The sequence below is a fragment of the Lichenostomus cassidix genome, chromosome 2, assembly GCF_008360975.1.
Source record: "Lichenostomus cassidix isolate B80296 chromosome 2, HeHo_3.0, whole genome shotgun sequence".
NCBI classification, from domain to species: domain Eukaryota; kingdom Metazoa; phylum Chordata; class Aves; order Passeriformes; family Meliphagidae; genus Lichenostomus; species Lichenostomus cassidix.
In genome coordinates this window covers 105,129,405-105,143,034 of record NC_139482.1, presented here as the reverse complement: position 1 = coordinate 105,143,034, position 13,630 = coordinate 105,129,405, and the positions used below count along the sequence as shown (strand labels likewise).

At 41.8% G+C, this 13,630-nt stretch overlaps 1 protein-coding gene across 3 annotated transcripts in view; it reads left to right on the top strand.

The window, feature by feature from the left end:
• The window catches only part of ANKRD29 (ankyrin repeat domain 29), a 30,593-nt gene extending 16,963 nt beyond the window's left edge, over positions 1-13,630 (top strand). For 2 of the 3 annotated variants that reach the window (XM_085052700.1, XM_085052699.1), the window contains 4 exons: positions 1,399-1,497; positions 7,360-7,458; positions 7,912-8,007; positions 9,050-13,630. In XM_085052700.1, the coding sequence (XP_084908826.1) occupies positions 1,399-1,497; positions 7,360-7,458; positions 7,912-8,007; positions 9,050-9,337 (582 nt within the window). In that variant the 3' untranslated portion in view covers positions 9,338-13,630. The remainder of the gene's footprint in view (positions 1-1,398; positions 1,498-7,359; positions 7,459-7,911; positions 8,008-9,049) is intronic. The other variant, XM_085052701.1, reaches the window with a different exon arrangement.

The following is a 13,630-nucleotide window of genomic DNA, read 5'->3' as shown; positions in this document are numbered from 1 at the left end:
CAAATCAAATAGGTATCAGGAAATGCAAGGTTCTCCATCTTGATTGAGCCTACAATAAAGAGCTATTTTGATATTACATAACCTTGTTTACTTTCTAAATTGAAGTGTTCTCTGTCTCTGGAGGAAGTCTGCAAAGGCTTTGGTAATATCAGTTTTTTTCATATAGTCACACAGCAACGAGATAAAACAGTCCATCAGAGGGCCCAGGGGCAGGCATTTATAGTTCCAGCAGACACCTCTTTTGTTTACCAGGACATTTGTCTTGAAATCAATGTCAAACATCCTAAATTCAGTCCCTGGGGCACTATATTCATCTCATGCTTCACCAAGTCTGTACTGAGTTTTTCAGTTAGAGGTGTAGCTAAGCACTCTCTTTGCAGACAGCAGCATTCAGTCCCAACATAGTGATATGCCAAGAAGGTCAACAACAGGCTTTTACTAAAATGTCCTGTATTTTGTGATAAGCACTTGCCTGAGTTGGCATGAGATGTGTACTTGCACATCTGAGATGGAGTGAAGGGGTTAATTCATGTCTCTATTTAAATGAAAATATTCTCGCCTCCTGGGAAAACTTGTCCTAGCACATCCTGTGCTGGATGCTGTGGATGTAGGGTGGGTAAACACCTGTCCCACCCTCAATACAGATTTCTGCTTCTAGTTGGTTAGATGGATTGTAATACTGTTTGAAAAGGTTTCATCAAAAACACTTAGTGAAATATGACTTTCAATTTTTTTCCTATGGAAGAGGTTGCCCTGAAGTTCTGAGCTCTTTCATGTGCTCAGAACATCTGCACATGAAAGACATGTCAAAGAAAAATAAACCCCTGTATTCGTTCACAGTTTATTCTTTCACAAGCTTTTTGAAGGAAAATTCTGGGCTTTGATACAGCTACAAAATAATTCTAGATTAATATATTACTATGAAATCTCTTCTACAACATGTGCCAGAGCAGTAGCACGGTGGTTCCTGGGGTGGCACAATAGTGCAGGAGTTTGCATTTTCCCAAAGTAGTCGACATGGTTCCACCGTGTATCCATGTAGCAGAAGATTTCTGCATGAACACATAAAAGCTAAACGAACCTATATTGCTGTACAGGAGCTAACTTCTAGTTATGTAGCTCAATGCCTCAATGAACTAGACTCTCAGTTCTCAGGATTTAATGCTCTGTTTGATATACAATGGGAGACAGTACTTGTGCACACTGAATGAAAATGTTGCCATAGTTTATTATGAACTAGACTTTGGATTTTGATAGTTATTTCGTGAGCATGGCTGTACATCTGCTGTTACAAAACATAATGACTAAAGAATGAGAACTTGATTCAGTTTGATTTGTTTTTGTGTGGAAAAATGGCATCACTTCAACATAGTGTAAGACGGATGTGTTTGTTCTTAGGATGGAGCTTCTGCAATTTTCCTGGCGGCACAAGGAGGTTATCTGGATGTCATCCGATTGCTGCTTTCTTCTGGAGCAAAGGTTAACCAGCCACGACAGGTATGATCAACCCTTCAGGGCGGGGCTGGGTTCTAATTTTATAATTACAGAAATTAACACTGGAATTTTCTTCAGGCATTGGGTTCCTGGGGAGGTGTTTCATTGGAAGGCAATTTGTGTCTGTGCCCACATTCTGTGTTTTAGTTCAGACTGGTAACATGTTTTTGAAGTCAGTACCGCAGTCGTTTCTCGAAGAAGTGAGACTGAAAGCTCTGCTCTAGATCTGCACCTTACACCCTATGGGTCACCATCCCTGGAGGATTTTAAAAGACATATAGGTGTGGCACTTGGGGATATGGTTTAATGGTGGACTTGGCAGTGCTGGGTTAACAGTTGGACTCAGAGCTCTTTTCCAACCTAAATGATTCTAGAGCAGATCAAACTACTGACTGCTCCTCTGAACAGGTTTGAACCACACGCATGTTTGGGTCAGGCACCAAACTAAATGAAAATAAAATCCTCCAGTTGTATAGAATGTTGATGTAAGGGCCTTGCACTACCTTTGCACTACCTTGCAACTACTAATCTCTTTATGTTGTACCATGTTACTTTTGAAGGTCTACACAACCTACCACATCCCTGAGTTCTTTTGAAAATTGTTTGAAAAGCTTTTGAAAATTTGAGAGCTCTAGGAGGAGGCAATGCTAAATTCTGTTTTTTGAAACCTCCAGACCTTCAGACATGGCTTTGGTGTTGAAGTGTATCTTTGACAAATGCTTTTATTTTCAGTTTTACTTTTGTTCATTGGTTTGTTTGTTTTACTTTTTGTCATTCCTGTGCACTCTGAAATTCAAGCATGAGTGCTGCCTTCATCTCTGGAAATTCTTGATACATATGGAAAGCTTTTCTCCCCATTTCCAGCTAGTTACTCTTGTGGGCCTGATGTTGCAAACACATACAACCAGTGGCAGCCACAGGCATGAAATTAGCTCCTCTGCAAGCAGTGGGGCTACTGTTTGATCATTAAATGATAGTGTGAGCTAGATTTGTGGTTGGTTCAGAGATCCCTGCTAGGGGGTTAAGGGCTGAATCCACTGTGCGTCACTGCATGCTGGAGTTAGGTAAGGGTGCCAGAGGCTTTCTAGGTTTTAAACTAACTGTGGGATAGGTAAGCATATGTGGTATACAGAGACATGTAGGAAAGCTCTCTTGGTTTGCAGAAAAAGGGTTTCCTAATTGTTTAGCTGTTTCTTGACTCTAAAATCAGTGCTGAAATAGTCAGAGGTGGGAGATGCACAGCTAGCTTTACACTGAGTACATAGAAATGAGAGATGGGGCTTCTCAGGAATCTCTACCTGCTTTGAGAGAGCCTCGCCTGTGGTCTGCTGAAACCCTGAAGGCAAGGTAGCTGTCCTGGGTCTTCACTGCACATTTGAAATTGATGGGATAAGGTCTTGTCCTTGTAATCAGTCATGCATGTCTGCCAGGTGTCTGTGATTACTGACTGCAGCAAGTAAAAAAGCAGTAGGCAACAGCAAATGAGTGCAAAAACTCTAGTAACAGTGGAAAACGTGGCATGAGGCAAGCTTTGCCAGGTATTTTTAATATTTCCTGTAATCTGCACCAGAAGTCTGACAAATCATAGCTTGGCAACAAACATTGATCTATATGCTTCTGCTGCATGTGTAGGTCTGTGTACACTCCTAGCAGTGGTGTAAGGAAAGAGGATTAGTATTTTAAGTGCCTCAACTAAAACAGTTTTCCTGCTGCCCCTACCCCCATCTCCAAGCACCAGAGCTGTGCTGGCAGCTACAGCCTGGATTGATGCATTAGCTGATCCCAGGTTGCCTTCACACTGTCTCCCTAGAAAAAGCTTAAGAAATGTTAAAAGCTGTTAATTAGCATAGTCTAAAGGATCAATGTGGAAGGAGAGACCAAGTATGCATTAATGCCTTTTGAGTACGTCAAAACAGGGCTGAGGAGCCTTAGATTTAGCTGAACCCTGTTGCCATTAAAACTGCATTCTGTTATCTGTAATTATAATGCAGCTAATTCTTTCTGACACTATTTTTATAGCTCTCTAATCCAATTTCTACGGCACAATGTTTCATGAGGCATTTTTAAATCTTAGTTAAGGCAAAGACTTGTCTTGTGTGAATGTTCCTCCTGGCTCCTCTGTTTCATCTCCAGCAGGACAGGCCTTCTTTGCTTGAGGGTACCTCCGATCCCTGCTAAGATTATGCCTGGATAAGTGCGTGGCATTTGTATTTGGGCCTGCTGTAATCTGAAACATTTCCTTAACAAATGGAACATTTTTACTGTTTAATTAGTCAAGTAATGGTTGGATGGACTTCAGTCCCTTTCTTACTAACAAATGGATTTGTACTGTTAGAAGGTGGTGTGTTGGTCATGAGGAATGAAAGCTCCAGAAGGGGCAGTTTTGATGCCAGACAATTCTCACTCTCATTTATAAGCTACATTGCTTTCACTGTGGTAGGAAACTTTTCCGGGCAACATTACCTCGAATACAAGGCTGCAGAGTACCAGGTGTGAGTTCATGCTTCTCCTTCTTCAGGTTTTCCTCTCCACCTTGTGAATCTGGGGACTTAATGCACAGACCTGAGTGTGTGCATCTGCCTTGTATGTCTCCTCCTGAGCTGGAGAGGGTACCAGATTCCCCTCAGTCTGGTGTCTCACCTCCTGTTCCATGGGGGTATTTCTGACACCACAGAGCATTTTGGATGGTCCTGGCTGTCCATGTGCAAGCCCTTCAGCTCAGCTCTCACAAGACCAAATAGTGAAGCTTCCTGGAAAATTGCTTCCCTGGCAATGTCATTTCTCTTGGGTTGTAATTGCGTTCTGCTCTTGCCAATATTGAGGAGTCAGGCAGGAATTCTTTTGTCATCTTTTTGTCTAGACAGAGCTGGGGGCAGTGTCTGAAGCCTGGTACAGGAGATGTTTCAATGCTTCTTCAACTCACAAAACAAAGCTGTAAGATTCTTTGGCAATACTGTTTTGGCAGTCTATGTCCCAACAGGTTTTATTCTGGCTGGCTAAACAGACTCAAAATAATCTGAAAATTAATGATTTTTTTTTCTTAGTACATTATATGCTATAACACATACATGTAAAATATAGGGTGCACTTACAGGGTGCACTTCAGACAAGCAAGGAATTTGCTATTGGCAAACTGGGTGTAGTGGTGCAAGTACACTAATGGGCAGAGCAATGGAGGAGATGACACGGAGTAGCCTTAGAGTAGGGGAATCTCTGCACCTGGAAGTTCCTGCTGGAAATTCAAGGGGTCTTTCACCTCCCACCCTAATCTGGACTTTTCTAAAACTTCAAGCCACAAGCAAAAGTTTAGATTCAAAGCTGTAATGCAAAGTCATTAGTTAACGGGTAAAAGAAAGAGCATCAGCAATTTCAGTCAGAGTATATTTGGAATTTCTGGCTGCTGGATATAATAAAATGTTGTCTGTATATACTAGCTTGTAATCAAACATGAAAAAAAAAACAACTTACAAACATATAAACATAATGGAGTGTTCAACATTATTCTAGGAATGCATTGGTCTGCAGTCTGCTGGGTGGGCAGAGGGACAAGGAAAAGAGAAAAGCTTTTGAACTAACTGCAACTTTCCCTGTTCTCAATTTCTTCCTGACTCATCTCCAAGCCCTAATATCTATTCACATGTGAATTCTCATGTGACCTCTTAATAAAATGTAGTGTCTGCTTTGCATCCTTCATCAACATGAAAATGGACAGAAAGCTCATCCACTCCATATATATATTACACATCTTTGCATAAACCTTAATGATAGATGTTGTTTGCTTAAGAGAAAGAAGCTGACTATAGTCAGTGTGAGCCCATCATCAGCTTCACTACCTTTCTTCTCTTCAGGCTAAGTCCTCTAAGACAGCCACTCTTCCTCATAATGTAATTTTTGCCTCTCTCCTGTAACTGAGGTGCTGAGGATGATATCTGACAGCAAAACTATTAATGACAGTTAATGGTAACAATGATGTTACCAAATGTTTGTATTTCCTTTTGCTCCATTTCATTTATACCTAAAACCAGGAGTTGTTCCTACAATCTTCACTGTGAGTAAAAAAAGGGCTGCTATGTTTCCTATGCTGAGCTTGTGTTTTCATTGCTTGTGTAAATACAAGCATGGATTTGCACAGCATTGGTTCTTCAGAGAATTTAAATTGTGTAAGCTGCTCTCAGATATTTTTATGAAGTTTTACAGGCTTTTACAGTGCACCTATTGCTATTTTCTAGGGCCCTCTGGTGGGGGGAGATTAGAAAAATATGAAGTGTCAGCTTACTGGTAGAGAAAACACTATAAATTGGAGTGGGACAGTTTTTGCCATCACACTAACATCACACATGCTGTATACAATACAGCCTTTGTTAAGTTTTAATCACAGGGAACACTCATTGTATTACAGGATATATACCAGGGTGAGGTCAGTCACTAATTTCAGTGAGCTAATGTATAGAGAAATACATTCCCACACAAGAGTGGGAAAAGATCATGTTCCTCATCATTTAAGAATACTGAAGATCTCAGGATGTGCATTTGTTCCTTCTCAGAATCAGAAAAAGGGAAGCCTAGATTATTATATCAAAGGAAGAAATAAGTTTACTGTTTCTTTGAAAGGATTAATTCACTAGCCCATAGAAAGCAGAAAACTGATTCAACACTGGTTTTCCAGATTGCATGAGCAAGTCATAAGAATCTTCAGCTGGCATTGGGAAGAGAAACTATTTCTTTGATCAAGGTGGCAATATCCTATTTAATGTAAAAACTTGATTTCTCCAGAAACTTCTCATTAAGGCTGTTTTAGAAGTCTCAGTGTAGTTTGTCCTCCTCTTTCGAGCCAAGCCTTCAGGCTACAGAGGGTGGTGAGGGGAACTGGCAAGCCCTAAAGGCAGAAGCAGGCATCCTGCTTTGTGAGGCTTCACTTCTATGTTGAAGTCCATGCAGGCAAAGCCTTTTTCAAAGGCTCATGAGAATCAGTTTGGCACCACATAACTGTTGGGGTTCTCCTGCAGTCTGGAGAATCAGGCTGTTTAGAATCAAAAGGAGGAAAAGACACAAAACTAAATTCTACTTGCAGTGAGAAATACTTCTAGTGCTTCAACTCACCTTTGCCTTTGGGAGGGAAATCCATTACGAAGTTTAGCTTACTCTGAATGTGCATTTTATTTTCTGAGGTTTTGTGCTCAAATAATGATTACATAGGACAACTTTTCCAAAGCAGATTGTTTCATTCTGGATTCATTGATAATTGCCTTGTTTTTTAGTGGAGTTTTGAAGATAAAATTTGTGAAATACTCACCTTCACTGTAAGGCAGGATGTTTTTACCAGATTCCCTAACGGTGGATAATGTAACTTAATATTGAAAGTTGGTGATCACCTTGCACTGCTCTCTAGCTTCTGTAAACAACTTTCACTCCCAATATACAGGCACCCAGCTGCAGAATCTGCCTGTGCATGCTGAGGTTTGTCTGTATCTTCTGTCACATCTAACCACCTAGATGTGGTGGTACACAGGATACCTTTAGCCCTTATGTTTCAAACTTCCCTGTGTATTTTAGGCATGGCTGACACCTAACTGGGCTTTAATTTCACCCAGCAGTGCACATTCCCCACAAACTATGCAAGAGGAAGTGGGTAAGGGTGGCTCTACTCCACAAACTGAAGCAGTTCTAACTTGATAAACCAACCCACCTCAGGCCAGGCCTCGATAAACCAACCAGACCTGGTTTTGGACACAGCTCTGCACCTGTCTCCCTGTAGGATTTGATCGAGTAATTGAAGTATATCCATTCCAGTAGGCTTGGGCAGTAAAACATCAGAGGGCACAGGACTTCGAAGTGAAACCACCAGCAGTCTTACTGTGTTTGCAGGATGGGACAGCTCCCTTGTGGATTGCCTCGCAGATGGGGCACAGTGAAGTGGTGCGAGTGATGCTGCTCCGGGGCGCTGAGCGAGATGCCGCACGGGATGTGAGTAGCACTTCCTCCTGTGCTCTGTCTGCAGCTTGATGCCTCCTTTGGGGGGCTGTAAGTCTGCCTGGATGGGGGCTTGGTGCCTCCAGAGTCTGTCCTGTTTGCCAGATTGCAAAGTCCCACCACGGGTTTCCTTTTTCCTGTCATGTCTGGGACAGCTTTCTGGCAGTACCTTCTGGAATAAGGGGATGGAAATGTCCACACAGCTGAGAGACAAAGACAATATATGGTGTTAGTGGTTCATTTCACCTGAAGTTTTCCCCTGCCAGCTAAACAATCTTCCAGGTACCCTAAAACAGCAGCACATGCTGTGGCGGTACCTCCTCAGAGACAATGAGCAGAGGAGACTCTCCCCTCAGAGGCATGGGGAGAGCAGCATTTCCCTCCAGCCAAGGGGATGCAGGCAAAGTGTTGATGACAACTAAACTGACCCTCTTCTTTCTTTTAAAGGATGGTACTACTGCTTTACTCAAAGCTGCCATTAAAGGCTACAACAATGTGATAGAAGAGTTGCTAAAATTCTCTCCCACGCTTGGCCTGCTGAAGGTTAGTAGTGAAACAGAGATTTTTTTTAAGCAGAACACAAGAAGGAAAAGGGGCTGATGAAAGACCCAGCATTTTTGACCACTCTAGCGGAAGACAATAGGAATATGAGCCTAAAAAAAATCAAGACAAAAATGAAGTTATCTTATTTAGCTGTAATGCCACTCACAAATCTTTTTAAACAAAACTGAATTTAATTCTCTGAATGAGGAATCACATTGTGTCAGAGAAGAAATTCTGCTTTTTGTCACTTCGTTTTATTTTTACTGTAAGTAGAGTGCTCTTGACTGTGCAGTTTTAACATTATACCCAGCCCTCTATTGCATGTAGTCAGCAAAATAGTGTCCTAAAAGATATGCTGTGAGCAGATTCTCTACTTGATTTTGTTTTCCTCTGAATGCATAAAGTGACTTGAAAAATAATATTTGGAAGCTGCTTTTTAATTGCTGACCTAATTTTATGTGTCTATAAATCACACACTTTTATAGCCTCTGTGCTTGCAAGTGATTGGCAAACTTACTGTACTTGCAAATGTAGGTGGCATTAACTTAGGTGTTAATTTCAAGTATGAAATAGCTTCCACGCCTATTTGAACAGTCAGTTTGCAACCACAAACAAAAGGCCAGCCTTAAAAACCCACACCAATCAGCTGTCTAACACTGAGGCCATTAATCATCAGAGAAGATAAAATGCACAGATGGCTTCCATTACTGATTGTGCTTCTGTTTCACTTGCTAATGACTGATTTTTCCAGGCAGAAGCAAGTGCTGTGTTCATGTCACCTCTGAATATTGACAAGGGTGATTTTTACAAGGAAATGCTGCTAGTGAACTTGACTCTCATTTTATCAAAGCATTTAAAATCACCTCCTTCACATCCCACTAGCTTGTCAGCACCCTAAATCAGACCCTATGCCTTTGATGACCTAATCTCTTCCGTATTACTTCTTTCTCGCTTGTAGGTTTGTTATTTGCAAACATTTGTTTTCACTGCCTTTTGCTTTCTTTCCATGCATGATACAAATACTTCCATTGGCATTTCCTAGAATGGGACCTCTGCTCTTCATGCAGCTGTCCTGAGTGGCAACGTGAGGACAGTGGCACTGCTCCTTGAGGCAGGAGCAGATCCATGCCTGAGGAACAAGGTAGGTCCTGGCACACCATCCTCACAGGTGAAGAGTATGGGGGTAGCACCAAGCGGTGGAGTCATGTGCCATGGAGGTGGGGGCAGCCCATGTTTAGAATTCAGGGCATTGCTAACGCAAAAAGAAAAAAACAATACCAAATTACATGCATCTTTCCCATATCTTACTGTAGATCCGTTAGTTTATTGAATTAGTTTTGCATTCTTTTGATAACAGCAAATTTTCTATAGAAAACTTACCATGGTTTTATCCTGTGTTTTAACATGACATGTTTGATAATTTCCATGACTGCGTCTTCCTCTGACATGTCTCTGAGCTATTTGCTGCTAGTGTTTGATATCTAGCTGGCTTTGTTAAGCTGTAAATGAATGGTCTGGCATTGACTTCTGGTTTATGACTGGGTGAGTGAAAGTTTGTAAAACAAGTAATTCAGCACATGTCTTGTAAATATTTTGGTCATTTAATATAAAATCTGTTAATTTCTGCATCATTCCACTTGATGGCAGCACAGTTAGCGTCACTCATACAGTAGTCTGTGTTAATAGACATTTTGGTTTGATCATGTGCAGTAGAAGAAAGTCTGTGGCTGTAACCTCTCCTACTGATTTTTTTCTTTTTTAAATAATATGCCATTTGGCCTAACAGAGTATATTTGCAGGACAGAATTACTGATTTTCAGAAGCAGCTTCATTATAAATACTTTATCCTACAAAAATTGTATTCAGTAAATAAAAACAACTAACAACAAACTCATGTTCTGTTACCAACTTTACAGCATAACACTGACTATTTCATTTCCTTGGATTTTTATGGACTTTAATACATGAGGACCTGCCTCATCTTCCCCAAAAAATCAGCAGCTATGCTATCTTTTAGTTCTGTGGCAGAAGCATAGGGAGCCCAAGGGTGTTTAGCCTGGACAGCACAAAATAAGCTGTCATTCAGATTCCACTCTGGGATTGTTTTGAAGACTTAAGTGAGACCTGAAGACTGAAAGATGGTTTCCTAAGGTGTCTTCAACACTGGTGGAGAAAACAGCAGGAAAAAAGCACAATGCCCAGAACCATCTTTTGTAGAGTGTAATGCTTTTCAACATCACTGGGAAATATTTGTTCATTTCTGCTAACCTCAAGGGTGTTTTGTTCCAGGCAAATGAACTGCCGGCAGAGCTAACAAAAAATGAACGCATCCTCCGACTCCTCCGTGCAAAGGAAAAGCAAAGGAAGAGCTAATGCAGCCCTGTAGCAGACGCAGTTTGAGAGAGATGTGCCCTGACCACAAGTAGCATGACAGCAATCCTAGGTTGGAACAGTTTGCAGAACTGATTAGCCTGTCCAGTACACGCTCCCTGAATGCACCAGACCCTTGCCACAGGGTCACCACAGGCTGGAGTCTCCGCCTGGCATCGCTGAGCGCGGGACCGTGACAAGAGCAGGGGGTGGCCCAGGAGCTGCGTTTGCACCGCAGCCCTGCCTGTCCTCCAGAGTTCCCCCGATCCCAGCACCACTGTTTGCTCCCCCATGCATCCTGGCACAGGCAAGCACTCCTGCTGCTTCAGACAGGCATCCCTGCACTGTCATGGCCACACATCTGTAACAGGGTTGGGAGCACTCGGCCCTTGTTCCAGAAGGATACCTGGACCTTGCAGCTGTTTGGATTCAGTTGGTCATGGAGTGGCCCCGTGATGCCCCTGCCCTCCCTTTGCTGACAGTGACCATTCCTCTCTACCTCCAAGTGCCACATGAGACTAGAGATGAGATCCCATCTGAGCCACCACAAAAGCAAAAGTTCTGCCATCCCAGGGCTGAGGGAATATTTTTGCTACTACATGAAGCTCCATAAAAATGATCAAGGTATTACAAATGACACCAAAAGCTGCCAACCAAACAAAAAGGAAGGGGATGTCCTCTCAGTTGCAGCATCTTGATCTGCCAGTGTGTCCAGCAACAGAAACATAGTGGAGCAGTTGATTTTGCAATGCCTATGCAGCGTTTGGGGATCCTTCCCCAGTTTTATGTGCATTTTTGTGGGTAGAGGAGGACTGGTTGCTAAGCAAACTAACCAGGGCATTTTTCTACAGGTGCAAGTACATCAGAAAATCAGCTGTCAGGCACAACAAACAGCTCAGATGCTACACAATTGGTATTTGTATGTCCTACACCCAGATATGTGACACTATGGTTTAGTACCCACAGCTACTATGCAAAGCCCTCGTTCCCCAGGTCTGTGGCAGGAGCTAAGGGAGAAGTGCACAGTGTACCGGTGTTTCAACAGCTGGTGAGAGGATTACACATAGCCATACCCAAACAGGCCCACTAATTAATGCAGACATGGAAAATGAAGTCTGAACAGCAGTTTTGGCCTTTGTTGTGGTTAAGATGCTTAGACATGCTACTAGTGCCTGTGTGGGGAAGGCAGTGCAAATTGCAAGTGGTTTGTGAAGAGCTGTGTTTTAACCATGTTGCTCTAAGACACCCCATTAAAACCCAGCGTTTTAGCAGTATAAACAGTATATACCATGTCCTGTTAGCCACAAAAACATTAGAGATTAATTTACAGGGAGTTGAGGTAAGAAGTTAGTTCAGTACATAAATCCAGGAACTTCACCTGCTTTCAAACCTTGGCAAATTAGTAAAGAATGGCTTTAAAAGTTGAAGACAAGGAAGATTGTAAGGACACAAAATAATTCTTGCTTAAGATATGTCTGCCTAGGATTCAGCTGAACTACTGCACTTTTGCTTTGGTGAGTTAAAAGGAAATCTTTAGGTGAGCTAGCACAAATGAATGTAGCTTATGTATTGCAAATTAGCCATATGTATTATCAAATGATAAAGTTACTAGTTTTTGTGAGTAAGTTAGGTAAGAAGTCAGTGTTCTGGTGAAGAGAACAGAACTGGGTGTACCTTTTCTTGCATGCTGGAATTGCTATTCAATTTCTATTCCGCATTATATAGGAAAGCTTTAAGTTTTCCAACAACGTAATAAGAAAAATTTATTTGTTTTGGTAATTTATGCTGCTGTATTTTTAAATTAAAATAATGTTGTGCCTAACAGAAACTTGCAGATAAACTGGTGCAAAACCAAAGAATTATGCAAGATGCTTAGAGGATGACTGTATCCAGGGTTTAAGTTCTGCAAAAATACGGAGCATGCAGAAATCTCAAGAGCCTTATTGGGAACTCAAATTGCACAGCATTACAAGGGACTACATTTTTAACTTCTTTAACAAACAACACCAGAGAGGACAGGTTTATTTGTAGCCTCCAGTGGGCTGAAGATGAACATACTATTTTGGAGAACAGTAGAGGGACTCTGGGCAGCCTGCTCTTAATATTGAACTTTCACCTAAAATTTTCTACAGGTCAACAGCTGGCAACAAACACACTCTCAAGGTGAAAAGCCCTTTCATACTTGTAAAGGAGGTGAATAATCATTAGAAGGTCTTCAGTAGCTATGCAATAAATACTCTTAATATCAGATGGGCTGTAGTAATCACACAGTCCTCCTAAAAAATATGGAAGCATCCACTGTTGGTGACAATCTCCTATTTTTTCCTGATAGCAGAGCACAGAAGAGAGGACAAGGCAAGCCAACAGTGCTCCTGCAACAGCTGACATAAGGAAGCTGAGACAACAATATGCACGTGTCCAGTATTTACAGGTGGCCCTTCCTTTCTGCCACGTGTATTTTCTCATCCCAAAGGGAGCAGTTACTCCGCAAAGAGCTTATTCAACTATGCCTGTCCATGGGAAGATGCATGTCTGCTCCTCAGCACTTAGAGTAGGACTTTCCAAGTCCTGTATTCAGCTGTCTCTCCAAATGGTCACTGCAGCTGGGGTTCTCATGAAACATATGAAGAATACCTGGGTCCCTGTGTCCCATATGGAGCATCTGCTGACCTTCTGAGAGGATGCAGTTACCAGGTCTTTTTTTTTTTTTTTTTTTGAGCGATCTTGTGCTATAATGGGCTTTTCTTATTTCTAAACAACATTTGAAATGTGGGGCTAGCAGAGGTAAAAGGGAGAGATTTGTTGCTCTCTTCTTGCTCTTGTTAGTGCTGGCTGATACAACACACAGGCTGTCTGGGGGGTCCTACATGGTGGAGAACGGGCAGTGAAGTCTCTCTCTGCCCCCTTTAGACTGCAGTTGAATCTAGCTTCAGCAAAGACACTGTTCAACCAATAAGATACTTTTGACTTGGAAACCTTCCTGTTGGGAGCATTTGTTTCATCTTGGAGCCTTTGGAGAGAGGGATTTTTCAGTTTCAGTTTTGGGCTCCCTATAACCCAAAGGTGCTTATTCTGCCTGTATATGGGCTCGAAAGTTGCAATACTGTTTATCACCATGCAATTAATGTTTTCACAAAGAAACCTTAATAATTCTTAGTATTTATGTAGCTGTTATCTTAAAAGTGTTCAGTAAATACTGCTGTGGTTTGTTTGTTGTATTAAAACGGAAGCCCATTTTCCCTTGGTGACTGAA